General features: G+C 39.0%; 6 protein-coding genes, 1 non-coding gene and 1 pseudogene across 8 annotated transcripts; 3 read left to right on the top strand and 5 right to left on the bottom strand.

Moving 5' to 3' along the window:
- The first annotated feature begins 5,895 nt into the window (after positions 1 to 5,895).
- On the top strand, positions 5,896 to 7,362 carry LOC106418852 (annotated as a pseudogene).
- Positions 7,363 to 7,484: 122 nt separating this feature from the next.
- Positions 7,485 to 9,317, top strand: LOC125577843 (transcription termination factor MTERF2, chloroplastic-like). Its single transcript, XM_048739793.1, has one exon. The coding sequence runs from the start codon at positions 7,737 to 7,739 to the stop codon at positions 9,072 to 9,074; it is 1,338 nt and encodes a 445-aa protein (XP_048595750.1). The 5' UTR covers positions 7,485 to 7,736; the 3' UTR covers positions 9,075 to 9,317.
- Positions 9,318 to 9,517: 200 nt separating this feature from the next.
- Positions 9,518 to 14,655, bottom strand: BNAA09G13510D (transposon Tf2-1 polyprotein). 2 transcript variants are annotated; one of them, XM_048739792.1, is made up of 2 exons: positions 9,995 to 14,655; positions 9,518 to 9,904 (listed from the first exon to the last, which is right to left on the bottom strand). In XM_048739792.1, the coding sequence occupies exon 1, from the start codon at positions 14,653 to 14,655 to the stop codon at positions 12,910 to 12,912; it is 1,746 nt and encodes a 581-aa protein (XP_048595749.1). In that variant the 3' UTR covers positions 9,518 to 9,904; positions 9,995 to 12,909. The 2 variants fall into 2 exon arrangements, with proteins under 2 accessions (XP_048595749.1, XP_013668716.1); XM_013813262.3 differs by having other exon boundaries at positions 9,995 to 12,889.
- LOC111200668 lies at positions 11,818 to 12,834 on the bottom strand. Its single transcript, XM_048740306.1, has 3 exons — positions 12,829 to 12,834; positions 12,597 to 12,656; positions 11,818 to 12,555 (listed from the first exon to the last, which is right to left on the bottom strand). Exons 1-3 carry the CDS (start codon positions 12,832 to 12,834, stop codon positions 11,818 to 11,820), a joined length of 804 nt encoding a protein of 267 aa, XP_048596263.1.
- A 53-nt stretch (positions 14,656 to 14,708) lies between the features above and the next one.
- On the bottom strand, positions 14,709 to 15,446 carry LOC125577846 (uncharacterized mitochondrial protein AtMg00860-like). The gene has a single exon (XM_048739795.1). The coding sequence runs from the start codon at positions 15,444 to 15,446 to the stop codon at positions 14,709 to 14,711; it is 738 nt and encodes a 245-aa protein (XP_048595752.1).
- A 71-nt stretch (positions 15,447 to 15,517) lies between these two features.
- Positions 15,518 to 16,849, bottom strand: LOC125577844. Its single transcript, XM_048739794.1, has one exon. It carries the CDS (start codon positions 16,847 to 16,849, stop codon positions 15,518 to 15,520), a length of 1,332 nt encoding a protein of 443 aa, XP_048595751.1.
- A 213-nt stretch (positions 16,850 to 17,062) lies between these two features.
- LOC125577847 lies at positions 17,063 to 17,569 on the bottom strand. The gene has a single exon (XM_048739796.1). The coding sequence runs from the start codon at positions 17,567 to 17,569 to the stop codon at positions 17,063 to 17,065; it is 507 nt and encodes a 168-aa protein (XP_048595753.1).
- Positions 17,570 to 24,477: 6,908 nt separating this feature from the next.
- On the top strand, positions 24,478 to 24,584 carry LOC125578694. Its single transcript, XR_007316777.1, has one exon. It is a non-coding gene; the product is annotated as a small nucleolar RNA R71 (small nucleolar RNA).
- Positions 24,585 to 27,800: the final 3,216 nt, after the last annotated feature.

The following is a 27,800-nucleotide window of genomic DNA, read 5'->3' as shown; positions in this document are numbered from 1 at the left end:
AAGGAGATCCAATGACTCTCTGAGTGTACTGAGTCTCGGGGACAGTCTCCTGACCCGAAGAACCGGGAGCTGAAGAAGACGACGGGTCTAAACGACTACCCGGCTCACCGAACATCTCTCTGTAATGGGCAGTAAGTCTACCTTTTCGAACCTGAGAAAAAAATTTAATTTTTTAAATTTTCGTGAACAATATACTTCCCAACATTATCCACCTAATCAACACTAAATAACATAAGATCCGTAAACCTATCTAAATTCCCTATACTAACCACCTAATCTATCCTAAACTAATCAAACTAGAGAGGAATTAGAGAGACTTACCATTGCTACGAATTAGGGAGGAAGTGGAGAGGAAGTGGAGAGGAAAGACGGAGCGAGCTCGCTCGGGATATATATAAGATTACTTGTCCTCGTAATTTCCTCGTAAACTTACGAGGAATTACAGAGGCCCGCGTTTTCATTTACGACGAAATAGCGACGAAATACAAAGGCCCGCGTTTTCGTTAACGACGTTTTTACGACGAAATGGGTTACGTGGAATTAACGAGTTAACCAGTTACGAGGAATTAGCGAGCCTTTATTTTCTATAAATACCCACAACTTTCCTTCTCAAACCACACACACAAACTCACAAAACACACCCTATCTCAAATCACACTCCTCACCAAAATACTTTTCAAATTAGAAATATTTGAAAAAAAAAAGAAGAAAAGAAGATATTAGAATTTATGTGGGTGAGACTTAAGTCTCGCCACATATAATTCTAGTATCTTTCTTTTTTTCTTTTTTTCTAGTTTTTATACTATGAGGAAGTAGCAAGTCCCGCTTTTCACCAATTTAGAAAATTTGGAAAAAAAAGAAGAGAAGAAGATATTTGGAACTCATGTGGCCGAGACTTACGTAAGTCTCGCCAAATGTGATTCAAGCATCTTTCTTCTCTTCTTTTTTTTTAGTATTTTTAATATTTTCATCGTAATATCGTCGTTAGTTTACGACTCGTTTACGACGATTTAGGCCTTACGACGATTTCTGTTACGAGGTGTTTACGACGAAATCATCCTACGTGGAATTAAAGAGTGCCTCCTTCGTCATTTACTTTACGTGGTATTTACGTCAATTTACCTTACGAGGTCTTTACGACGATTTTGCCCTACGTGGAATTAACGGGTTTCGCTTTCTTTATTTTTTTTACTTTCGTCGTTATTTCCACGTAAGCTAACGAGTTCTTTACGACGATTCTGTCCTACGTGGAATAAACGAGGATTACGTCGTACATTCGACGTCAAATTACGAGGAATTAACGAGCAGTACGTTTAAATCCCTAAAATCCGAAACCCCAAACCCCAAAACCCCATATTCCTTATCTTCTACTTCATATATTCCAAACCCCATCTTTATTTTCATTCCAAACCACAATTCCCACATTTACTTATTTATAAAACAAACTCCCACAATTTCTTATTCATAAAACAAACTCCCACATTACCTTATTCATAAAACAAACTCTCACATTACCTTATTCATAAAACAAACTACACAAAATCAAATACATCAATCGGATACATCGACATTCTCGTCATCACTAGAAATATCATCATTTTCCGAGATACACATTCCGGCTATTGCTAGCAAAATCCGGATGTACTTTGTTGAAATGTTTCCAGGCTCTTGCATCTGATGGATGAGTCATCTCACCATCCGTCTGAGTATGCTCGGCATGCCATCTCATCTTTGCAGCAGTCTGCTCTGATTGATACAATCTTTTCAATCTGTCTGTAATTGGTAGGTACCACATCCTTTGGTACGGTACCCTATTACGTCCCCGTCCTTGCGGCTTGAATCGTGGCTTCTTGCAGAATCGACATACTTCTAGCTTCTCATCATCTCCCCAATAGATCATGCAGTTGTCGATGCAGACATCTATCATCTCCGAAGGCAACCCAAGACTATAAACTAATTTCTGAATCTCATAATAAGAATCAGCAGACACATTGTCTTCCGGCAAATACTCTTTAAACAAGTCCGCCCATTCGTTCATGCAACTTTCAGGTAGATTGTGATCAGTTTTAATATTCATCATTCTAACAGCCAACGACAATTTAGAGAGACCTTCTCTACAACCACTGTAAAGTGGTTGATTCGCCGTGTTTAACATTCCGTAAAACTTTTTTGCATCTATATTAGGTTCTTCATCTTCATCATGAGCTACGAATGCATCAGCTACCATATCATGAACCCTATCATAATCTACCATCTCCTCCTGATGGTAACTATGTTCATTATGCAAATGATGATTAACCGGTTCTTCCTGAAAATTGCTATTACTACTACTAGCTTCATTCTGATCATAATTATAACCTTCCCCATGTTGAAACCAGATATAGTAATTTGGCGTGAAACCTTTATTTATTAAATGCTTCCAAACATTTTCACGGTTTGCCAATTTCGAATTGTTGCATTTCCGACAAGGACAGAACATCTTACCACTTTCTTGGGCGAGCGGTGTTGAATCTGCTTGGTGCATAAATGTCTCCAGCCGCGCAAGGTATTCTTTCGTCACTCTCCCGTTAGCATCTCTATGCATATACATCCAATTCCGCAACTCGTAAATAGTCCCAGAGCCAGCCATTTTTTTTTCTTTCACGTTTTTTGTTGTTGGTGTGTTTAAAATGATGTTCCAACATCCATATTTATAGAAAATTTCGAATCTGGTAGTTGTAATTTTACTATGAAATTACGACGAAAATTAATTGTATGGCCAAAAAAAAAACGTGAGCCACCTACCAAGTTGGTGGATTCAAAATTTTCTCGTTAAGTACACGTAAAATATTTCGTCGTAAAGCACTCGCGAAATTTACGTGGCTTTTACGAGGAAAAACTATTTCCTCGTAAAAGCCACGTCAATTTACATCGTCTTTACGACGAATATCGTTTGTCGTTACCTTACGACGAAATAACGATGCTTTTCTTTCTCCATGTACTTTCCTCGCAAAATCAACGTTTTTTTACGAGGATTATTTTTCCTCGTTAAACTTCCTCGTTAAAGTTACGTTTTCTTGTAGTGTCAAACCTTGAGAACACAAACTTTGAGAACACAGAATGATGTTCTAACCAATAGAGCTACAGCAACTTTAAGAAATTATTGGCCCTATAAAATATAATACTTGTCCGGGCCCTGAAGCACATGCTTTATTAGCTTGTGTTCAGGCCCGGCCCTGAACTAATTAGAAGTGAACTCCTCCCACACATTCTATCCTGTTATGTACCAATGAGATATTTTTAGAAAGGTATGTGATGAAGCATGATGATGAGCAGCTTGTGGCTGAGTTGATGACTATCTTCACCAGAGGTCATGTTTCAACTTAATGAGCAACTTTAATGGTTGTTATTTTGCTTCTCTGTAGATTTTAGATTCATCTGTGGATCTATTGATACTGACTTTAGGTAACAGAGGAAATGCATCTTAATATAAAAATAAATATTTGACCAGTGTGTGATGTAGCTTGATGAGAACCAGCTCGTGCCTGAGTTATTTGCTATTTAGACCATAAATGGTGTTTCACTCACTGGTCACATAGAACAGTGAGTAATATTACCAATGAATCTTTTAAGGCGTGCCGAAACCAAACCAAAACCAAAAACCAAAATATATGTCTAAACCATTTGGTTCAAAATATATCAATCCAAAATGGACGGTTTGGTTTGGTTTAAATCGAACTGAATAATAAAGTGTTATTTAATTAGATTAACTAAAAGACAATTTTTTAAAATAATTATTTTTAAGTTTTTGTCATCAAAATGACTTTAAAAATGACCAAAATAATTTCATTTATTTTAAAAGTTTGAATATTTGTTTTTTATTTTTAAAATTTGAAACATCATTTTCAAAACAGCACTCCTTAACTCTAAACTCTAACTCTGTATAGTATAGATGTATATTTACCTTTTAATAAAACTTTTTTGGTCATTTTTAGGGCTATTTTTATGAAAATAAACTGAAAATGACTATGTTAAAAAATTTCTTTTAACTAAATATACTAATAATATAACTGGAAATATTTTACCACTTAAACTAAAAAGGTAAACATAATTTTATACATTTTACTTCTAAATGAATACAAAAATATAAATAACAATTAAAAAAAACTCATAAACTATCATCAAAATCGAAAAAAATCTTTACTATTTATATTAGATTCAAAAATAATAATATAAAATTATTGGATCATGTCTTTTACATTTTATTATGATGTTTGACTTTAATTTAAATATGAAAAATTAATAATTTAGTGTCAAATGATGATTTGTTTTATGCTTTATAATTATTATTGTTTTAACTTAACTAGAACAAAAATAAAAACCAACTTGATTGAATTGAACAAACAAAAATAAAACCGAACTAAACCAAACCAAACTGAACACAAACCAAACCAAACTAATTTTAGTTGACTTTGGTCAAAATCTTATTTAAACAAACTAAACCGAATCGAATCCAAACTGAACCCGAATTAAACCGAAATGAGAAGAATACCAAAATTCTCTAAGATCTAAGTATACACAAATAAGCGTTTAATTGGCAAAGCATTAACATAAGTATTATGCTTCTTATTATCTCTTGTTTTAAAATTCGTTAGACGTAATGTGTGCCGTAAGATAGTATCTAGCACCAAATCAACTAATCGAGGATTACACGTAAATATACATATATTATATATAAATAAATAAATTATCTATCATAATACTAATTTTATATGATAGTTTGATATATAAATCATTTAAGATTCTACAAATCAGTTTATTAAATACATTTACGAGAGCATATTGTTTTCCAGCCTACAGCTCCCATCAATCAGTTAAGGCGTAAATCAAATATCCAATGCTCCTCTATGGTATTGCAGTATTGTTACTACTTTGTCATCTTCGTATCTATCAATCAGGTAAGGCCTAAATCAAATATCCAGTGATACTGAATAACACTATTAGGAATAAACAAGAATGCAAGTGTTTCAGAAAAAGGGCAATATTCTTCAGTGTGAACATCCGTTACTCTACCAATAAATTAACCAATAGTAAACCAATTAAACCAGTTCCGGATTTGTCCCTGACCGGCCAAAAATTCAACCCTAAAATCCTTCTGGTTATCTCTTCCTTCCTCTCTCCTCTCCGACCAAAGTTGGGACCTCTGGCGAGTTTGAGTCCCGACAAAATGAGTGAAGTCCTAAACGATAAAGATGATGCAAAATGAGTAGTTCCTGATCATTAAGTGTGAGAGGTCTCCTGGGTTACAGAAACTGTGTAGTATGAGTCTATCACTGAAGCTCGTATTCTCTGCTTACTCCAAACACTTCTCTTCCGCTACCACTATGAGTCGAAAAAGTCAAAACTTTACAGTCTTTTATCTCGTTAACTCACTGGATCTCACCACAAAACTCGCAGAGACTATCTCCAAGAAAGTCATATTCGAGGACAAGGACAATCCAGAGTTCAGTTCTGAGAACTGCATCTACTAGACGCTGAGACATTTCTAGCTTCCAAGCTTAAGTTTTTGCATTCAATGCAAGGAGCTTGAACCTCCTAGTTCACATAGATAGTCTCCACATTTCCTAAACTCTTGGGTAAAAGAGGCGACAAAACTCTCACAGTTGTACTATGATTTGTTTTGAATAGTCAGATATCCAGTTTGGATATTTCGGTTACAGAAAACTATATAAACCGGTTATGGTTCGGTTCAGTTTGAATTTTTTTTAATTCGGTTCAATTTTAGTTTCATTTGGATTTGGGTCGGTATTAGACTATTAGGTAAGTTGTTCGAACCATGTTTTTGCTTTTCTCCGATCTTTGGTTTGGCGAGTGAAGAGGAATCTTGGAGAGTCCATAAATTTTCTTCAACTTGTCATGTCTTCTTCGCTGATACTCCATGGAAGAAGAAGGTTCTTCGACTTGCAAAAATGGCATCATTTGAGATCCGCAGTGCAAAATGCATCTGCTTTCTCCTCTGCTGCTGCAATTGTGAGTCGAAAAGGTCATAACTTTACGGTCTCTACTTACCTCGTTAAATCTCTAGGGTTCACCACAAAACTCGCAGAATCCATCTCCAGGAAGGTGAGCTTTAACGAAAAGGTTAACCCAGATTCTGTTCTGAATCTCTTTAGGACTCATGGGTTCACAGATTCTCAGATCTCCACCATCATCACAGGTTACCCACACGTTCTTATCGCAGATTCTGAGACTTGTCTTGCTCCCAAGCTTCAGTTTTTAAAGTCAAGAGGAGCTTCAACCTCTGAGCTCACTGAGGTTCTCTCCAAAGTTCCTAAAGTCCTTGTTTCCAAAAAGGACAAAGCTTTAAGCGTATACTATGACTTCGTCAAAGATATTATAGAAGCTGACAAGAGTTCCAAGTTCAAGAAGTTGTCTCCTTCTTCTTCTTTGCTGTCACAGGGTAGGAAACAGGAGAACAAGATTAGGAACATAACAGTTCTGAGAGAATTAGGGATGCGTTGTTATTCTCATTGCTAACATCCAATGCGCAGCTTGTAAGTGGGAAAGACAAGTTTGAAGAGTCACTCAAGAAGGTCCTTGAGATGGGTTTTGATCCCACCACCACCACCCTTAGTTTTGTTGGAGCTCTGCATATGCTTTGCGGATTGAGCGACAAAACAATAAAAGCAAGAGTTAAAGTCTGTAAAAGGCTAGGCTTTACTGTGGAGGAGGTCTGGACAATCTTCAAGAAGTGGCCAATCTTCCTGGGACTCTCGGAGAAGAATATCGCTGACTCCGTTAAGACATTTCTAGAGCTAGGCTTCAGCAGAGAAGAGTTTGTGATGATTGTCAAGCGTCATCCTCAGTGCCTTGGATTATCTGCTGAGTTGGTGAAGAAGAAGACTGAGTTTTTGGTGGAGGAGATGAATTGGCCGCTTAAGGCTGTGGTTTCTCACCCTCAGGTACTTGGATACAGCATGGAGAAGAGGATGGTACCTAGGTGTAATGTAATCAAAGCTCTCATGAGTAAAGGATTGCTTGAAAGTGTATTCCCTTCACTATCTTTTGTCTTGGCATGTACCAATGAGATGTTCTTAGAAAGGTATGTGATGAAGCATGATGATGATGAGCAGGTTTTGGCTGAGTTGATGGGTATTTTCACCAGAGGTCCTGTTTCAACTAAATGAGCAACTTTAATGCTTGCTTGTTTTTTAGATTCATCTGTGGATCTTTTGATGCTGACTATAGGTAACATAGAAGTGCATCTCTTATATATAAAAATAAGGGAATATTTCACAAGTATGTGATGAGAGGATGGTGTTTTCAGTCACTGATCAGATACAACAGTGAGCAATGTTAACCGATGAATCTTTAGATGCCTAACTGTTTATGAATAATGTCTGAAACCCGTTTTGGTAAATCTCAATTTGAGTTCGGATCCAACCTGTGTTCCTTCTCTTTGTGTTTGTAGCCTAACAATCATCAGTTACTGAGCTATTCTTTCTCTATGCATCTCCTGTTACTATACCAACCAATGAATCAATAGTGAACCAATTAAACCGATGAAATCAGTTTTGGTTTTGTCTCTCTGACCGGCCAAGATTTAAACCCTAAAACTAAAAGTCGTTTCTTTCTGGTTCTCTTCTCCGACCAAAGTTGGGACCTTTGGGGAGTTTGAGTTCCGACAAAATGAGTCGATGGTGCTGAACGTTGAGTGTGAGTCTTCTTCTTCTTCACTTCTTTGAGATTTAAGAATCATGTATTCTCTGATACTCCATCTAAAGAGGTCTACCGAGTTACAGAAGCTCGTATTCTCTGCTTACTCCAAACCCTCCTTCTCCTCCTCTGCTACAACTAAAGGTCAAAACTTTACAGTCTCTACTTACCTCATTGAATCTCTGGGTTTCACTCCAAAACTCGCAGAGTCCATCTCAAAGAAAGTCAGCTTTAACGACAAGGGCATCAACCCTGATTCAGTTCTGTCTCTTTTCAGAAGCTACGGATTCACAGAGTCTCAGATCTCCACCATCATCACAGACTACCCCAAACTGCTTCTACTAGACGCCGAGACCTCTCTCGCTCCCAAGCTTAAGTTCTTGCATTCAATGAAAGGAGCTTCAACCTCCGAGTTCACAGAGATCGTCTCCACGGTTCCTAAGCTCTTGGGGAAAAGAGGCGACAAGACTCTCAGTGTCTACTATGACTTCGTCAGAGATGTTATACACAAGTGCCAAGTGTTGTCTCATTCTTCTTTGGCACAGGGGAATCTTGAGAATAAGATCAGAAACGTAACGGCTTTGAGAGAGTTAGGCGTGCCTCAGAGGTCGTTGTTTCACTTGCTTGTCTCTCGTTACCAACCTGTCTGCGGGAAAGAGAGGTTTCAAGAATCTCTCAAGAAGGTTGTTGAGAAAGGGTTTGATCCCACAACCTCAAAGTTTGTCCAAGCTCTGCACGTTGTTTACCAGCTGAGCGACAGAACAGTAGAAGAGAAAGTAGATGTCTATACAAGGCTAGGCTTCTCTGTTGAGGATGTGTGGGACATGTTCAAGAAATGGCCTAACTCTCTCAAGTTCTCTGGGAAGAAGGTTACTCAGACCTTTGAGACATTGAAGAAGTGTGGTCTGCTTGATGAAGAGGTTGTGGCATTGTTGAAGAAGAATCCGCAGTTCTTACGCGTTTCAGAGGAGAACATTGCCAGCTCCATTGAGACGTTTCTAGGGCTGGGATTCAGCAAGGGTGAGTTTGCGATGATGATCAAGAGGTATCCTGTGTGCATTGGGTTTTCTGCAGAGACGGTTAAGAAGAAGACTGAGTTTCTTGTGGAGGAGATGGATTGGTCATTAGAAGCTGTGGTTTCTCACCCTCAGGTGTTTTCTTACAGCATGGAGAAGAGGATGGTGCCAAGGTGTAACGTTATCAGAGCTCTTATGTCTAAAGGATTGCTTGGGAGTGAACTTCCTTCAGTGTGTTCTGTTTTGGCGTGTACCGATAAGGTGTTTTTAGGAAGGTATGTGAGGAAGCATGATGACATGGGGCTTGTGGCTGAGTTGATGGCTATCTTCACCAGAGTTCATAAGGTAGGCCTAGTACAATGAGAAACGTTAAGGGTTCTATTTTCTGTTAGGTTTTAGATAGATTCGTGTTGAATCTTTTGTAATCTTTGTTTTTGATCTGTATCCTTACTGTGATGAGACTGAGAACAGAGATGAAGATGGGTTTCTCTTCTCTACATGACTTTACAGTGGTGAAAACACTTTTGGTTTTGTTTATATTTGTCTAGTTTTGGTGTTTCATGCATATAAGCTATAATGAAAGTGGTAAACGTGTAATTTCTCCAATCTTTTTGTTGCTTTCGATTGATTTTTTGTAAATGTTGCTTTGAATTTGGCATTTTTGTAGTTCAGAGTTTTTCACATTTACATATGGTAAAAAGGCTGGGTAAAAAATATAATGAGGCTTTTAAAAAACAATTTGTGAGAAAATAAAACAAAAAAAGTTATAAATGCAGCCTGCATGTTTTGAAAATATAACATTTTAGTTTGAAGAATATTTTGAGCCATGTCATATATAACAAAACAAACAAAAAACATTCAATCGTGGGATGCACCATACATAACTCACATGAAACTCAACATGAAAATAAACAAATACAATGATAGATTTTGATATCTTCAGAAGGAAAAGGGTACATAGAAAATGTTGTCTTTCTTTTCATTTTAAAGAATTAGAGTCTTTTGTCTTCTTCTTGTGCACAAGATTCTTCATCCACTTGAAACTTATGAAGTCAATAATCTTGGCTTTGGTCGTGCCGGACTTCTTACCGCCGGCACTTTTGGTGTTATCTTCCTCCGGCATCTCTCCGATCCCTCCAGTTCCCCATTGATCAGCCCAACTTGGTGCTTCACTTGTCATATCTTTTCACAAACTAAATAGTCAACCATCTTAGTTCAAACATCATATCAAAAATCTTCAACCTATCAAAAGAAAAGTAATATAAACATCTAGAGATACATACCTCTAATGTGTTGAGAGGTTTTCTTTGGAGAAGAAAGACGATTTTGGTTAGCAAAATGTGTGATAATGTGGAGAACGGAGACTCCTAGATTAATAGTAGATGTGTTGTTTTTTTGTTTTATAAAATACTGGAAAGTATTATTTAGGTTGTCCCTTTTTGATCAGGGTTGAAATCTTTAGATTTAATAATTTGTAGAAATATAATTATATACTTTTTGGATTGTCTTTTCTTTTTTGGATTGTCTTTGGATGCACTTAACTAACTCAAAGTTTGTTCGTTTCCGACTTGCAAAGAAAACTTTGTTTGGGATATTTAGCTATAAAGTATACTCCTTCCGTTTTATATTAAGTTTTGTCATTCTAGATTTTAAATTTTATTTTATTATAAGTGTTATTTTACGTTTTCAATGCATATATTTAATAATTTTTCTTATTTTTACAATTATTTTAATTCATTAATTAATAAAACCAAACATAAAACTATATTAAATAGAGGTAGGGTAACATAGAAAGTTGACAATTTTTTTTAATTCGTGTACAAAAATTTTGAACGACACTTAATATAAGACATAGCAGAGTAAAATGTAGGTTGAGATTAAGGCAACTAATTAACGCCTCATTCCATGTGACATATTTATGATCTGTTAAATTTTTATTCAAAACTAAAAAATTCTTTGGACATAAAAGCTCTGAAAATTGTGTCACTGCCTCATGAACTGTGGTGATTATCTTTAAACCGCATAGAATAATAAATGATATAAAATCTATTGAATCCTCATATAAATCATAATAGCAAAATAATATAAAAATGACACAAGAAACTATGAGTGCTCATCGAATCTGTTGAATTCTTTGCTTGCAGGCATCAAACAAAACAGCAAAGAGAATGGTTCACTTATTCAGAGGTGAAGGTAGTGAAAAAATCGTTCTTGGTAAATAAGTGTTTGATGATCATCTATCACGGTCATTTGAACGATACGTATCCAGCAAGTGGCCGTAAAAGAACTATCTAAATCTTGGCCTTTATATATAGTGGCCCATTCATCCTGTTCATCAGAAACTCAAGTCTATAAATGTTTCAATGGAGTTCAATATCTTCTTCTCCGAGTATGAAAGAGAGAGAGAGAGAGAGAGAGACTGGAACACTTCTTGAACATTTCCCATAGGCGATAGACATTGATTTTTGCTTCTATTGTTTTGAAACAATGCGTAGAGCTTCCACAAACTTTGAGGTGGTTGATTCAAATCCCATCTCAACACCCTTTTTGCCTATGGATCCCCATCTTTTGTACATATGAAGAAGTAACCAAACGGTCCAAACTAATCGATCTGGATTCAAACATGAAGATTTTTAACTCTAGATTTAAGATCCATGTCAGAGCTCCAAACCACTCGTCTTCTTGATTGAAATTCTCTATAAACCAAGCAATGTCTTACAAAATGTTCTCCTGCTTTATCATATCAACCAAAGCATCACGTTTCAATGCTCCAAACTTAAAGAACTAGTTGACACCAATTGATAAGATTACAACAGTTTGAATGGCAACAAAAAAATCCATAGACAAATCTAAAGTTAATGCAAAAGAAAAAAAAAACACACACACCTTGCCAAGCTTTCTGATCTATAAGTCACCATCTTTGGTGAAGATAGCCATTAACTCGTCCACAAACACCTTGTCATCATGCTTACTCACATACTTTTTCAGAAACATATGATCAGTACACGCCAAGACAGAAGATACTGAAGGAAGTTCACTCCCAAGCAATCCTTTGGACATTAGAGCTTTGATTACTTCACACCTCGGAGCAATCCTCTTGTCCATGCTACATCCAAATACACTTCATCTTCTCCACCAAAAACTCATTCTTCTTCTTTACAGTCTCTGCAGATAACCCAATGCACTGAGGAAAGCGCTTGACCATCCCCGCAAGCTCAACTCTGCTGAATCCTAGGCCTAGAAACGTATCGATAGAGTTTGATATATTCTTCTCAGAGAACTTAAGAAACGAAGGATGCTTCTTGAAGATCTTCCACACGTCTCCCACACCAAAGCCTAGTCTTTTGTACACATTCACCTTCTCTTCTATCGTTTTATCACTCAGTTCATAAACAGTATGCAAAGCTTTGACAAACTTCGGAGTTGTGGGATCAAAACCCATCTCAAGAACCTTCTTGAGAGACTCTTCAAACCCTTCTTTACCACAGACATGTGCTGATCTAGAGATGAGCAGAGGGAACAACAACCTCTGAGGCACACCAAGATCTCTCAAAACCAAAACGTTCCTGATCTTATTCTCCTGTCTACTACCCAGCGGCAAAGAAAGACACAACCTTTCGAACTTAGAACTCTTATCCGCTTCTATAATCTCTCTGACGAAATCATAGTATCTTCCTAAAGCTTTGTCCTTTTTGATTCTCAAGATCTTGGGGACTTTAGAAAGAACCTCAGTGAGCTCAGAGGTTGAAGCTCCTCTGTTCTGTAGCAACTTAAGCTTGGGAGCAAGAGACTCATCAGCATCTGCTACAAGCAGTAATGGGTAGTCTGTAATGATGGTGGTGATCTGAGATCAGTGAAGCCATGAGTTCTAAGAAGAGTGAGGACTGAATCAGGATGACCCTTCTCCTCGAAAGTGACCTTCTTTGAGATGGAGTCCGCGAGTTTCTGATAGAGTGAAGATAGAGATAACAGAGGAAATGTATGTATTTTGATAGTAAGCTCGATAAGTACAACAATGGAGATCTCTATCACCTGAGAATCTCAACTAGTCTATCACCTGAGTAGACTCAGCTCATCGCTAAGAATCACCAATGTACTTAATCGATAAAGATCTAACAACCATGACAATGACTATTTATACTCCTTTGTTTATTCTTCAAGTCTGTAACCGTAAACCTTCTGTTTCCCCTAGAGTCTTTTAATCCACTCCTTTCCCTTTCTTCCTCGTGTAAGTATATTTGAACCTATCAATACTCCCCCCATTGAGAGCAAGCTTGCCCTCAACCTTGTAATGAGGAAAAGAAGCCTGAAACTCCGACAGCAACACCCACGAAGCATCATGATCCAAGTGACCCTTGCATTTTACGAGTACTTCCATCAGTCCATCGTTATTCGTTCTTGCAGCCAATATGTCTTCAGGTTCCCATATTAAGTTCTCCAAGTCCGTGCAAGTAGGTGGTATCTCTTGTAAGATGTGATACTGTCCCAAAGCTGCCTTCAACTGCGAAATGTGAAAAACAGGATGTATCTTCGCTTCCGCTGGCAATTTGAGACGATAAGCCACCTTTCCAATACGCTCCACAATCTCATAAGGACCAAAGAACTTCGCAGCCAGTTTTTGACAAAAGCGACGAGCCACTGTGCTTTGACGAAACGGCTTCAACTTAAGATACACACGATCACCCACTGCAAACTGCACATCCCGTCTATGCTTATCAGCTTGCGTCTTCATGAGTTGTTGAGCTCTAGCCAAATGTAGTTGAATCTGTAGTAGCATCTCATCCCGTTCCTTTAACGCCACCTGCAAATCATAGTTAGTCGTAGACCCTTCTTCGAACCGCAACAACTTAGGAGGTTCTCTTCCATACACCACTTGAAAAGGTGTTGCCTTCAACGCGGTATGAAACGAAGTGTTGTACCACAGTTCTGCCCACGCCAAATACTTATGCCATGTCTTTGGATGACCAGAAGCAAAACACCGAAGATACGTTTCCATACAACGATTGAGAACCTCTGTTTGCCCGTCTGTTTGCGGGTGAAAGGCTGTGCTGTACTTCAATTTTGTTCCTGAGAGGCGAAAGAGATCCTTCCAAAAGTTACTCAAAAAGATGCAATCTCTATCGGAGACAATCGATTTAGGAAACCCGTGATGTTTTACCACCTCCGTCATGAACTTAGATGCGACGTCGACCGCAGTAAACAGATGTTTTAACCCCACGAAGTGGCCATATTTGCTGAGACGGTCCACCACTACCATAATCACATTACTCCCTTGAGAACTTGGTAAGCCTTCAACAAAATCCATCGAAACATCCTCCCACACTTGCTGAGGAATAGGTAATGGTTGTAGTAACCCAGCAGGTGATAACGTTGAATACTTATGTGTTTGACATATCTTGCACTCCATCACATGTCGTTGCACACGTTTGTATAACCCCTCCCAATGAAACATCAACTGCACACGTTTGACTGTTTTCAGAACACCAGAATGACCTCCATACGTGCTATCATGGCATTCAGATAAAATCAGAGGAATGAAGGCGGACTGCTTCGGAATAACCAACCTCTTCTTATACCAAAGTCTCCCATCAGTCACCGTGTAGTGTCTGTTAGCCACGGTACCCGCTGAAACAAGCTTGATCAATTCCTGAATCTCCTTACTGTCTGCAATCTCCTTATAGAGGTCTTGTAACTGAATCACTGAGGGAATTGTTAACGAAAGCAATAAGGAATTCACTTCTGTACTCCGCATAGGTTCAATTCTAGATAATCCATCAGCAGCCTTGTTGTCACAGCCTGGTTTGTAAACAATTTCGAAATCAAAACCCAATAATTTCGTCAGCCATCTTTGATATTCCATATTAACTTCTTTCTGATCCAGCAAATATTTCAAGCTTCTTTGATCTGGACAATGAATTTCCTCCCCAGCAGATAGTGCTTCCATTTAAGCACTGCCATAACCACTGCCATCAGTTCTCTCTCATACGCAGGTTTCAGTTATTCTCTTGCTGTTAACCCGTGACTGAAGTAAGCAATAGGACGACGATCCTGCATCAGAACTGCTCCTACTCCAAACCCTGAAGCGTCTGATTCAATGATAAAGGGCTTGTTGAAATCTGGTAATGCGAGCACAGGAGCTTCCGCCATTGCTTGTTTGAGCCTTTCAAACGCCTCTTGAGTTGGCGCCGACCATTCAAAATTATCCTTCTTCAATAAGTCTGTTAGCGGCCTGGCTATTGTTTCATAACTCTTAACATATTGTCGGTAATAACCTGTCAACCCCAAAAACCCGCGAAGCTGTTTAACTGATCTCGGAATGGGCCATTCCTTCATAGTCTTAGTTTTCGCTGAGTCTGTAGCAACACCATCCTTTGAAATTATGTGGCCGAGATACTCTACTTGGGATAAACCAAACGAGCACTTCTTCTTGTTTGCTAGTAACTTCTGTTGATCCAATATCTGTAACACCACTCGCAAATGTTCCTCATGTTCTTCCATTGTTCTGCTATAGACCAACACATCGTCAAAGAAGACTAAGACAAACTTCCGGAGGTACTTCTTGAAGATTGTGTTCATCAAGGATTGGAAAGTGGCTGGGGCGTTTGTAAGCCCAAATGGCATTACAAGGAACTCATAGTGCCCTTCCACTGTCCTGAAAGCAGTCTTCGCAATGTCTTCCTCTTTCGTACGTATTTGATGATACCCCGCACGCAAATCCAGTTTCGAAAAAACCATAGCTCCATGTAATTCGTCTAGGAGCTGATCAATAACTGGGATGGGAAATCGATCTGGAATCGTTGCCTTATTCAGCGCTCTGTAATCAATACAGAATCTCCAAGTTCCATCTTTTTTTTGACCAACAAGACCGGACTTGAGAACGGACTTGTACTGATTCTGATGATTCCTGATTCCAACATTTCATTCACCATCTTTTCCATAATCACCTTTGTTGCGTGTGGGTAACGGTATGGTCTCACGGAGATGGCGGAAACTCCTGGTTGCAAATTTATTGCGTGATCAATGCCTCTAAAGGGAGGTAGACCCGTAGGGAGGGCAAATACATGATCAAAGGATTCCAAGAGTTTCGCCAACGTCAACGGAATACACGGAATGGGTAATGTTACCTCACTTGCTGATGTATAAAGCTCTACTCTTCCTTTAACATCAGTAGTTGAGATAGGAGCCAATGACTTCATCGAGAGTTTGGAACAATGGAGTGTTGGATCCCCGAACAGTGTCACTTTGTTCCCATTATGAACAAAGGACAGTTCCTGCGCCTTCCAATCCACCTCGCATTTTCCTAAAGTCTCAAGCCATTGAATTCCTAAAATAACATCCACCATCCGTAATTCCAACGTGATGAAGTCCGATGTGAACTCTGCATTTGCTAGTTGAAACTGAACATCAGCACACACCCCTGAACTCTGTACTGTGACACCGTTTCCTAGCTGAATGTCGAAGCTTGTTTCAGCACAAATCTGCAGCTTCAGACGCTGGACCACTTTTGGCGTGATGAAGTTATGTGAAGCCCCACTGTCTAGCATCACGATCACCTCAAGGTTAGCAATCTTGCCATAGAGTTTGGTTGTCTTTGGTGAATGACGACCCAAGAATGAATTGAGTGATAATGTCATCAACTCTCGAGATTTAGATGATTCCGTCAGCTCAATGTCATCTCTTTCCTGATCATCTAACACTTCCAGTTCCCATCCATTGGTTACCATAAGAATTCGCAGCTCTTGATTAGGACATTTATGGGCTCGAGTCCACCCATTTGCCCCACACTTGAAACAAATGAACTCCCTTTGCATCCTATCTAACTCTTCCTTCGAATATTTCATTCGAGGACGAGTATCTGTAGAGCTGCTCTGAATACTCTGATCTTTCTTAGTTACCGCAGTGCTTGTATTCGACTGTTGACCTGAATTGTATTTGGTTGCAGCCTCCGAACTTGATCTCTGTGAGTTGTACCCGGAAGATGACTTCAGTGGGTTTGTAAAGGGTTTCGGTTGCGTCACTGCCCCCTTCTTGGTTGCTTCGCTCACCACTTTACAAAAAGCACTCGATTCCATTCGTAGGACTGCGGCAATATGGTTCTCCAGCCCCTTAGGTTCCTTCATTCTAATCACCTCCTTCATTTCCTGATTGAGACCGTTGTAAAAGATCTTGATCAGATGGTCATCGTCTAAGTTCGGCACTAGCGCTGAGAACTCCTCAAATTCTGAGATGTAATCGCTCACTGACCCTGTTTGCTTGATAGCAAAGAGTCTGCTTGCAGGTTCATCTTCAATTGACTCTGAAAATCGCAGAATCAACTTCTCTTTAAATTCAAACCAGCTAGCAAATCCCTTTCATTTCAACTCCCATCCAAACCATTTCTTAACCTTTCCTTCTAAACTCAACCCAACCAGCTCCAGCTTTTCATCATCCTCATACTTCCCAATAGTAAACCATCTTTCCACCTCTGTAACCCACACATAAGGTTGCGTTCCCGCAAAAACTGGCATCTGTATTTTCTGCAACATCGACTCTCTATTCGCAACATTCATATGCCCAGATCGATAACCTAGCGGATGATAATCCTGGTTTCGTTCCCAATTTTGTGAGTATACCTGATGCTGGGAAGATCCTGGTTCCATTTGTGGCCTCGTCGCCGAGTCAGGTTTCTCCAGAATCTTGAGGATCGATCGCAACTGTTGATTCACCTCATCGATTTTGGAATCTGCTTGTTTGCGAGCTCGATTGAGACGGATGTAACCGCCTTTGAGGAACTCCATATCCATATCTTGATCTTCGACTTCGAATTCCTCCTCCGATTCCACCGGTCTCGGACTTTCCCCCACCTTCGCCTTCGACATCGCTTCGCCGGTGTGATTTAGAACTCCGATGATCGATTCGAGCTGAGCTGACTCGATTCAACTCGCAAACTCCGATCGCGTTCGATTCGTCCAAGCTCACCGCACCAATGATAGAGTGAAGATAGAGATAACAGAGGAAATGTATGTATTTTGATAGTAAGCTCGATAAGTACAACAATGGAGATCTCTATCACCTGAGAATCTCAACTACTCTATCACCTGAGTAGACTCAGCTCATCGCTAAGAATCACCTATGTACTTAATCGATAAAGATCTAACAACCATGACAATGACTATTTATACTCCTTTGTTTATTCTTCAAGTCTGTAACCGTAAACCTTCTGTTTCCACTAGAGTCTTTTAATCCACTCCTTTCCCTTTCTTCCTCGTGTAAGTATATTTGAAACTATCAGTTTCCTAGTTAAATCCAGTGAGTCAACCAGGTAAGAAGAGACAGTAAAGTTCTGACCTTTTCGTGGACTTACATCAGAAGGAGAAGAGAAGGATGCATTTTGAAGAAGGGTCACTGAAACTCTCACGTTACGCCATTTCTGTAGCTCGACCAACCTTCTTCCATGGAGACTCAGTCTCAGAGTATACATGGGTGATTACTGACTGTTCGACTTTCTACGGAACTACTAGGTCTTGTAAGCAATTGAGCAGAAGACGGTGACAGAACCGGAGGTTTCAGAGTGTCCTTAAGACGACAGAGTTTTGTTTATTATTTTATTGGTTCAACTGGCCGGTCAGAACCGGAGGTTTCAGGGTGTCCTAAACAAAAAATTTTACACTTCAAAACACACTAGATTTTGACCCCAGTGTTTATTATTTTAGAATTTTTGTATATTATTATGATACAAAGTCATATTATATCGGAAAAAATGTTTAAAATAATATAATTTATCAATTAGTTTATTTAATTTTTTGTATGTACATTTTTATGTAAATCTGAATCGACTTGAACCCGAAAAACTCGAGTTGAACCCCAAAAACACGGTGTGACCCTCACTCTCGGGCTCCATATAACCCATAATCTTCCCAAAAGGTGATGATCATAATTCGTGATGTAGGACCATCCCGGAAAAACCATCTCCAAAATACGCTTCACCTTATTCTCCTTTACTCTTGTCTCTATTAAACATCCATATTGAAAACCACGCTTCCTCACCCAATTTTGTACCACCATATGCTTAGAAAATTTATTGAAGCCTCTAATATTCCAGTAGAAACCATACATATTATTGACGACGGGGTTTCTTTTTCTTCAGATAGCTAGAATCAACATCCTGAGCTGTCTAACCTCATGCTTTAGCTATGAGATATCTATGATTAATCTTAAATTCTCGAGGTAATACTCTCCTATGAATAACTTCTTTGTCTTGCAATTTGTCATGTTGATCATCTTCTTCTTGCTCCTCTTTCTCATAAACTGTCACTTCTTTACCCTCCTTCGGTGTTAACACATCAAATCTTGATTTCGTAAAAATAGACTCCAATTCCTTTTGACTTGAATTAGAAGAGCGGCTAGATTTCCCCGGTGAAACATCTGACCATTCTTTCTCCTTCTCAACATTTTCTGTACCTTGAGTTATCTCTTCCTTACTACTCACATCTTCTCCCTCTTTCAACTTCAACTTCTCAGAAGACTCTACCAAAGCCACTTGCTCACACTCAGTATTTTCCTCAGGATCTTCCAAACTTCTCGATATAATTTCTTCTTTATCTTTTTTCTCCTCTCGAACTTCTCGAACTTCTCTGACTTCACCCTCTTCCATCTCCTCCTGATTCTCTTTTTGAAATTCTTTTTCTTTAGAACACGCTTTCACTGAATGTCCCCGCTTTTCACACTTCGAACACTTCTTTGGTAGCCATGGATAGATGTACTCCACCATCACCTCCTCTCCTTGGATGTTAAAGTTCATCTTTTGTGGCAAGTCCTTTGTTAAATCCACAGTTACAAAGATCTTTGCCACATCAATCTTTAGGCATTGCGCTGTCTCCGGGTGCAGTCTACCAGGACTCCCAATTGGACTCGTCAAGAAGTTTAATCCTTGCCATGAGAACATAGACAAGTACATTTTTGAGGTGTACCCACATTGGAATGGACTGTGTTGGTGGTTTTTCCTTTTCAATCACCGGTGACCATTTGGTCATTGATGTTAGGAGTTTTCAAGGCTCCTAAGACAAATGTTGTAGTATAAAAGATTGTCGAACCAGTTCTGAGGGATATCAAAGCACTGAGAATGCAAGTACTCACTTAATCTAAGTGCAACCAATGATTTAGATGGGTTTTAAGCTATGACTAAAACTAAAAAAAACAATAACAGAATGATACTTTCTTGACTAAGGGAAAAGAGAACTCTTGGGCATAGGGATTAGACCTTGGGTGATCAAGTATCGAACTAAGGATGGCAAATGATCGATCAAACTATCGACCTTAAGCCTAAACACAATTCTAAGCAAGCTCTATGTCTAGATGAATGCTCATTTGCTAACATATCTCAAACATCAAATGTCTTTGGTTGAATAATATGAAAACAATCATTACTAACAAGTCTATTAGCTATCTTAGCACCTTTAACAACAAATGTCTTTGGCAAAGTATACTAAAAGCCTAGGAGAGTTGTCTCGGGCATTTCATCGAACACCTTTCGAGTGAGAAATGCCTAAGGATCAACAACTGAGTGGCCAACTCAGAAGATGCATTATGATTACTCTACTAGAAAGGAAATACGAATGATCTACACTAAAACATCCTAGCTCTAACCTAATCACCCTTAATCTCCCTAACCCATGAATTCAAAAGGTGATTACTCACTAATCTCCATGATTCCTCTTAAACCCATATTGGATTTCAGATTAACCATGTAGAGAAATAGATAAGAAATCAACAAGAACACAAGATGAAAGCAATGAAATCTGAATCAAAAGAGGTTTTTTACTAGTTATTCTCTCCCCAAAAGAGATTATCTTGCCTCCAATGGCTTACAAAAGTACTTAACTTAGGTTTAGAAAGTGTAAAAACATCAAAACAAATGACCAAAAGGCCCCTGAAATAACATAAAAATCGTCCAAGCAAAACACGTGGAGTGACCTAGCATAGTCGCTCCAGGAGGTCACTCCCGACGCGTTTTTTTGTGTCTCGACGCGTCAAAACGCGAGTGACTTGAGCTGGTCGCTCTGGCTGGGAGTGACTTGAGGTAGTCGCTCTGGACTGGTCGCTCTGGCTGGGAGCGACCTCGGTAGGTCGCTCTGAGAGGTCACTTTGCGATGCTCGACCAGGATGGATATGCCTCTAGTAAATTGATCATAACTCCTTCATTACATCTCCAAATGACTTGAAACCAATTCCATTAGAAAGCTAACTCAATTTTCTGTGTCTCCACAAAATCTTAGCAACAGAAGATTTCTCTAAAGGCTCCATTCATGCTCATCTTTCACCCCATTTTGGATCACAATGCTCCCAAACATCTCAAATCACTCCATGGCACACTCCAGCACCTAATAAGGACAATGAATGCAAAATGCAACCTAGACATGGCTAAATCCTAATCTATATGATGAAAATGCTCATGGATGAATGGATAAAACAATGTAAATATGCAAGATATCAACTCCCCCAAACTTGTTCTTTTACTTGTCCACAAGTGAACTTTCTAGAACTCATAGGGAGAGAGGCTGAAGGTGGGAGCATATAGCCAAAAGAAACACAACTAGCACACTCTCTTATTACACTCTAGCTTCTCTAGGCTTATCTTAACTCTTTTTGTTCTTACACTCATCATCAAGCATCCACACATTCAAATTAACCAACTCTCACATTCATTAAGCACAAAACATCAGGTGAATTCTTGCAAATGGTCAGTTGGTCCAAGTCATTTGGTTGGGTAAGGGAAGGCTTTTATTCAAGTGATTCAAGAGGTTCAAAACATATGATCTTTAAGGTGGTTTACTCTCGAAACAAGTAGCCTTGACATTGCACATAATATATCTACGAAAGGGATCAACTCATGCATACAATGCTCAATCTCCATTGTTCTACCCTTTTTCCAAACATACAATTACACAATCATTCCCAAATGTCAAACCCAACTCACATCTCTCACCAAAAGATCCTAAGAACTTTAACTCCTTCTCTTTGAAATCTACAAGGGATTTTTTCAGAACCTCAAAATATTTCTTAGCTCCTAACAACTTTGCTAGCCCCTTTTTATTTTTTTTCTTTTTCTTTTCTCTTTTTTTTCGTTTTTTTTTTTTTAGGTTGGGGGCCAAGACTTTCAAAACTTGAACTAGAGGCTTTTCTACTTATCCCAATAAAACAATTCACTTAAACACAAAGAGTCATTTTTTTTCCTTTTTCATTGCTCCCAAATCATAATCACAACACTCACCCCCACCTATAGCTAGACAATAGAGTGCCCAATCTAGAAAGAATGAAGATCAAGCATTGTCGTTCCCGATACTCTCAACATTATGCACATGTAAGACTTTCCGAAGAAGGTCTCACTCATCAAACAATGAAAGCTTAAAAAGAGGGAAAGGTTTTGGGAGTGGTCTACCACTAGAGTTTGTCAAAATAAGATTGGCATAAAGGATGTGACAACTCAAGTGTGTATAGCCATGACTCAGTACACAAGGGACCATGAGCAAGAAGCATTAAGTTCGTTCAGTTCAAATAAGGTTGTAGTTGGCTTCAAAGACTGAGTTTCAGCAATCAACAAGTTTCAGGAAGAGTTTTCAAGGCTCGAAACATACAAGTCTTTTTGAGAGGTGCAAAAGCTACTCAGGTGCAACGTAGTGTTCTTTACAAGGCATTTAAAATCATTGCTCCCAATGCAAGTGAATGCAACCTATATGCTCTAGACTCTCCTAGAAATGCAAATGATGCAAATTAAATGATTGATTTTTTTTTTTATATATGCAAATAGGTATGTAATGCATGACTCAATGAAACAACATCAAAGCAAACATGATCAAATACTTGGTACCTCCCCCAAACTTGAGTTACACAGTCTCTGTGTTGTCAAGTAGAGAGAGATACCGAAAAGAAGACTAATATGCAAAAATGAAATGGTATATACAAGGGAGTGTGGTGGGTTACCTTCTATGGGGAATGAGTAGAGGGAGATGCTCCCTCCTCGTCGTCCTCAGGTGGTAACTCTTCAAGGTGCTCATCAGCAGGAGTGCCCATCTCTTCAATGTAGAAGGCTTGCCCGAACACAGTTGGTTTCCTCATTTTCCCCTTGATGTCAAAGTGGAGGATGTTCTCTTTACCCAAATGGAGATCAATCGTGCCCTCCTTCACATTAACAATAGCTCCTGCTGTAGCTAAGAATGGCCTTCCTAGAATCAATGGGTCTTGAGCCTCCTCACCCATCTCAAGCACCACAAAATCTGTAGGTATCTCATACCTTCCAATCTTCACAGGGAGGTCCTCTAAGATGCCTACAGGATACTTCACTGAACGATCAGCTAACACCAGAGAGAGTCTACACTTTTTGTACTGAGTGAATCCAAGCTTCTTTGCAACAGACAAAGGCATCAAACTGACACTAGCTCCCAAATCGCAGAGACATTTCTCAAATACCATAGGTCCAAGAGCACAAGGTAGTGTGAAGCTTCCTGGATCCTCTAACTTCTCTGGAACATCAAGCCTCTGGATGATGGCACTGCACTCATGGGTAAGAATCATCATGCCTTCCATCTCCTTCTTCTTTGCAGCTACAACATCTTTCAGGAACTTGCTGTATTGAGGAATCAACATGAAAGCATCGATGATGGGCATTACAACCTGAGCTTCACTCATTTGCTTCTCAAACAGAGCCTTGTACTTCTCTAGCAGCTGCTTCTTGAATCTACCAGGGAATGGAAGTTTGGGTTCATAGGGAGGAGGAACAAAAGAACTTTCACTTGCTGGAGTAACAACTTCACCATCCTTTACTGTCTTCTTCTCCTCTCCAACCTTTCCTTTACCTTTGGCTTCCACTATCTTCTCCAAGATCTCGTCATTGATCTTCTCATGAACAATCACCACTTCATCATCTATGTTGATGGCAACCCCCTCACCTAGTTTCTCAGCATCCTTGGTGAGGGTTCTAGGAGGTAACTGCTTACCACTCCTAAGGGTGATAGCTTTGGCCTCCTTGGGATTTTGGTCAGACTTTCCAGGTAGAGATCCTTGCTGGCGATTCTGGTGAGTGTTCATGGAAGCAAATTGATTCTCTAAATTCCTGACTGTAGAAGCAAGGTGTGAGAATTTGTTGTTGAGCTCATTGTAGCTCCCATCAATCTTGGAATGAAGGTTTTTCAACTCATAACCAACTTGCTTCTCACTTCTAGTCTGAGACTCCAAGATTTGTTTCAGTAAGGTATCAATGCTGCTCTCTTGAGGAGCAGAGGAACCAGACGAGGGGTTTTGCTGAGGCTGATAGCTGCCTTGCTGGTTGTTTCTAGGCGGATAACCACTCTGTTGGTTGTTGGGATATGATTTCTGTTGGTAGTTGTTGTACTGAAAATTGGGCTCCTTTTTGTACCAGCTACCATTGTTGTTGATGAAACACAACTCCTCTTGACCTTCCAAACCCTCAACCTCATTGACAGCAAGTGGATCTTCCTGCTTGGAGTTACCAACAAACTTCAGCTGCTCTTGGGTTGCTTTTTCAGCAATGAGTAGGTCGATCTTGTCTTCCAAAACTTTGATCTCTTTTCTCGTCTGCTTATCATCTGTTCTACTGCCTCTGTCGTGGTCTCCACTGTAGACTGCATCACTCTTTACCATGTTGTCAACCAGCTCTTCTGCATCCTCCTCAGTTCTCCCCAAGAAGAACCCATTGCTAGCTGTATCCAGTCTGGCTCTGTACTTAGGAAGAGCACCACGGTAGAATGTGCTCAGCAAGCTCTCCTTAGAAAAGCCATGGTGTGGGCATTGAGCTTGGTAGCCCTTGAATCTCTCCCAGGCTTCACTGAAGCCTTCCAAGTTTTTCTGTTGAAAGCTGGAAATCTCGTTTCTCAGCTTAGCAGTTCTTGAAGTAGAGAAGAACTTCTCCAAGAATGCTTTCTTGCAGTCATCCCAAGTGGTGATGGAGTCACTGGGTAGAGACTTCTCCCACTGACGTGCCTTATCCCCCAAAGAGAAAGGGAATAGCTTGAGTTTTAAGGCATCTTCGGACACACCATTGGTTTTTGACAACCCACAGTAGCTGTCGAACCTGTCCAAGTGATCAAATGGATCCTCTAGAGCCAAGCCATGATACTTGTTGTTCTCAATCACATTGAGGAGTCCTGATTTGATCTCAAAGTTGTTGGCTGCTACAGCTGGTGCTCGGATTCCCAATCTATGACCATGAATGTTGGGGCGGTCATAAGTGCCAATGGGTCGAGCTGCTCGCTGTTGGTTTGGTGGAACGTTGTTAGCTCCATTGGCGGCAGCATCATCCTGAGGTATGTCTCCCATATCAGTATCCAATCTCTGCAAGTGAGCCTGTTGCTCTTCTTCTCTTCTCTTTCTAGCACACTCTCTCTCTAAAGCTCTAATGTCTGCAGCTCTTGGAACTAGGTTTGATGGACCCCTGCTCCTCAAGTTCATACACCTGTAGAGTAAAGGGAGGTGAAGAAAGAGAATCAGTAACAAAAAAAAATAAAAATGACTTAGTCTCAAGCAAGTGACTAAATCTCAATGTTGAAATCTACTCAGAATTTGGCAACGGCGCCAATTTGATGTTAGGAGTTTTCAAGGCTCCTAAGACAAATGTTGTAGTATAAAAGATTGTCGAACCAGTTCTGAGGGATATAAAAGCACTGAGAATGCAAGTACTCACTTAATCTAAGTGCAACCAATGATTTAGATGGGTTTTAAGCTATGACTAAAACTAAAAAAAGCAATAACAGAATGATACTTTCTTGACTAAGGGAAAAGAGAACTCATGGGCATAGGGATTAGACCTTGGGTGATCAAGTATCGAACTAAGGATGGCAAATGATCGATCAAACTATCGACCTTAAGCCTAGAAACAATTCTAAGCAAGCTCTATGTCTACATGAATGCTCATTTGCTAACATATCTCAAACATCAAATGTCTTTGGTTGAATAATATGAAAGCAATCATTACTAACAAGTCTATTAGCTATCTTAGCACCTTTAACAACAAATGTCTTTGGCAAAGTATACTAAAAGCCTAGGAGAGTTGTCTCGGGCATTTCATCGAACACCTTTCGGGTGAGAAATGCCTAAGGATCAACAACTGAGTGGCCAACTCAGAAGATGCATTATGATTACTCTACTAGCAAGAAAATACGAATGATCTACACTAAAACATCCTAGCTCTAACCTAATCACCCTTAATCTCCCTAACCCATGAATTCAAAAGGTGATTACTCACTAATCTCCATGATTCCTCTTAAACCCATATTGGATTTCAGATTAACCATGTAGAGAAATAGATAAGAAATCAACAAGAACACAAGATGAAAGCAATGAAATCTGAATCAAAAGAGGTTTTTTACTAGTTCTTCTCTCCCCAAAAGAGATTATCTTGCCTCCAATGGCTTACAAAAGTACTTAACTTAGGTTTAGAAAGTGTAAAAACATCAAAACAAATGACCAAAAGGCCCCTGAAATAACATAAAAATCGTCCAAGCAAAACACGTGGAGTGACCTAGCATAGTCGCTCCAGGAGGTCACTCCCGACGCGTTTTTTTGTGTCTCGACGCGTCAAAACGCAAGTGACTTGAGCTGGTCGCTCTGGCTGGTCGCTCTGGCTGGGAGTGACTTGAGGTAGTCGCTCTGGACTGGTCGCTCTGGCTGGGAGCGACCTCGGTAGGTCGCTCTGAGAGGTCACTCTGCGATGCTCGACCAGGATGGATATGCCTCTAGTAAATTGATCATAACTCCTTCATTACATCTCCAAATGACTTGAAACCACTTCCATTAGAAAGCTAACTCAATTTTCTGTGTCTTCACAAAATCTTAGCAACAGAAGATTTCTCTAAAGGCTCCATCCATGCTCATCTTTCACCCCCTTTTGGATCACAATGCTCCCAAACATCTCAAATCACTCCATGGCACACTCCAGCACCTAATAAGGACAATGAATGCAAAAGCAACCTAGACATGGCTAAATCCTAATCTATATGATGAAAATGCTCATGGATGAATGGATAAAACAATGTAAATATGCAAGATATCAGTCATCACCACCGGGACACCAGCTAGATTCCAATGCCTCTTCTCAAAATTCTTCTACGATCATCTTAATTTGGAATTTGAAACTTCATTGTGGTTTTATTAACCTTATACACTTCAATCTTCTGCGCCTTGTCATTCAGATTCCAAATCTTGTTCACAATCGCATGAATTTTTGCAATATGCGGAGTGGTATCCAGAAATTTACCAACTAGAAATTAGAACATAATTAATTTTGAAAACCAATCTTTTAAAAAAAATATTTAAATGTTTCAAATCATTATCCTTTTTCTACAAGATAAATTTAATTTTTTTCTCTGTAAGTGTTATCGTATAAACAACTGTAAGTGTTATCGTATAAACAAAGAACATGATTCTAACTATTTATGTATTACTTCATATAAATATTAGATATATAAAAAAAATTGAACTCTTAAGAGAAATATTAAGATAACTGATATAAAAAAATGATATCAACTATCGTCTATCTCTATATATAGTTACAAAATGTAATGTATAATATCAAATAACTTATATATTAGCTTACAATTGTTTTAAATTTTTTATTACAGAATGTAAAATATGGCAAAATATAAACATAGACACATAAAAAGTCTCTTTATCATAATTACTTTAAATTATAACTAGCATAGACAATTTTAATCTTTAGAACATAGACCAATATAAATAAATAACTAAATGAAATACCTACCATAAATTTATCTAAAATTAAAATTCTTATTCAATAAAAATTTAAGCACTCACAACATATTTTTGTACAAGTTTGAAGTTTTAAATCAAAATAAAATAAAATTGTATTAAGCGTGGATTAGGTCCTAGTTTTTCTTAACTGAAAGGTTCTGATGGCAAGGGCGGGTTGCTTACTTTTAACTAGGAGTGTTCAATCCGGATATCGGTTCGGTTTCGATTCGGTTTTTTTCGGTTTTCAGTATTTCGGTTAGTAAAATATAACTACCATTCTAAATCCATATTTACTTCGGTTCGGTTCGGTTTATATACCGTCGGTTTTTGGTTTATTCGGTTTTATAC

Source organism: Brassica napus, chromosome A9 (genome assembly GCF_020379485.1).
Source record: "Brassica napus cultivar Da-Ae chromosome A9, Da-Ae, whole genome shotgun sequence".
NCBI lineage: Eukaryota > Viridiplantae > Streptophyta > Magnoliopsida > Brassicales > Brassicaceae > Brassica > Brassica napus.
The sequence above is the reverse complement of the archived record's forward strand: the minus strand, read 5'-3'. Positions and strand labels throughout refer to the sequence as shown.

What these genes read in the sequence shown, in the direction of transcription:
- LOC125577843 (XM_048739793.1), top strand. Translation starts at nt 7,737, where the DNA reads ATGTATTCTCTGATACTCCATCTAAAGAGGTCTACCGAGTTACAGAAG.
- LOC125577847 (XM_048739796.1), bottom strand. Translation starts at nt 17,569, where the DNA reads ATGTCGAAGGCGAAGGTGGGGGAAAGTCCGAGACCGGTGGAATCGGAG.
- BNAA09G13510D (XM_048739792.1), bottom strand. Translation starts at nt 14,655, where the DNA reads ATGGAAGCACTATCTGCTGGGGAGGAAATTCATTGTCCAGATCAAAGA.
- LOC111200668 (XM_048740306.1), bottom strand. An exon ending in AGAAGGGTCATCCTGATTCA is followed by an intron (nt 12,556 to 12,596) that starts GTCCTCACTCTT and finishes CACTGATCTCAG; the next exon opens with ATCACCACCATCATTACAGA.
- LOC125577846 (XM_048739795.1), bottom strand. Translation starts at nt 15,446, where the DNA reads ATGGTTTTTTCGAAACTGGATTTGCGTGCGGGGTATCATCAAATACGT.
- LOC125577844 (XM_048739794.1), bottom strand. Translation starts at nt 16,849, where the DNA reads ATGAAGGAGGTGATTAGAATGAAGGAACCTAAGGGGCTGGAGAACCAT.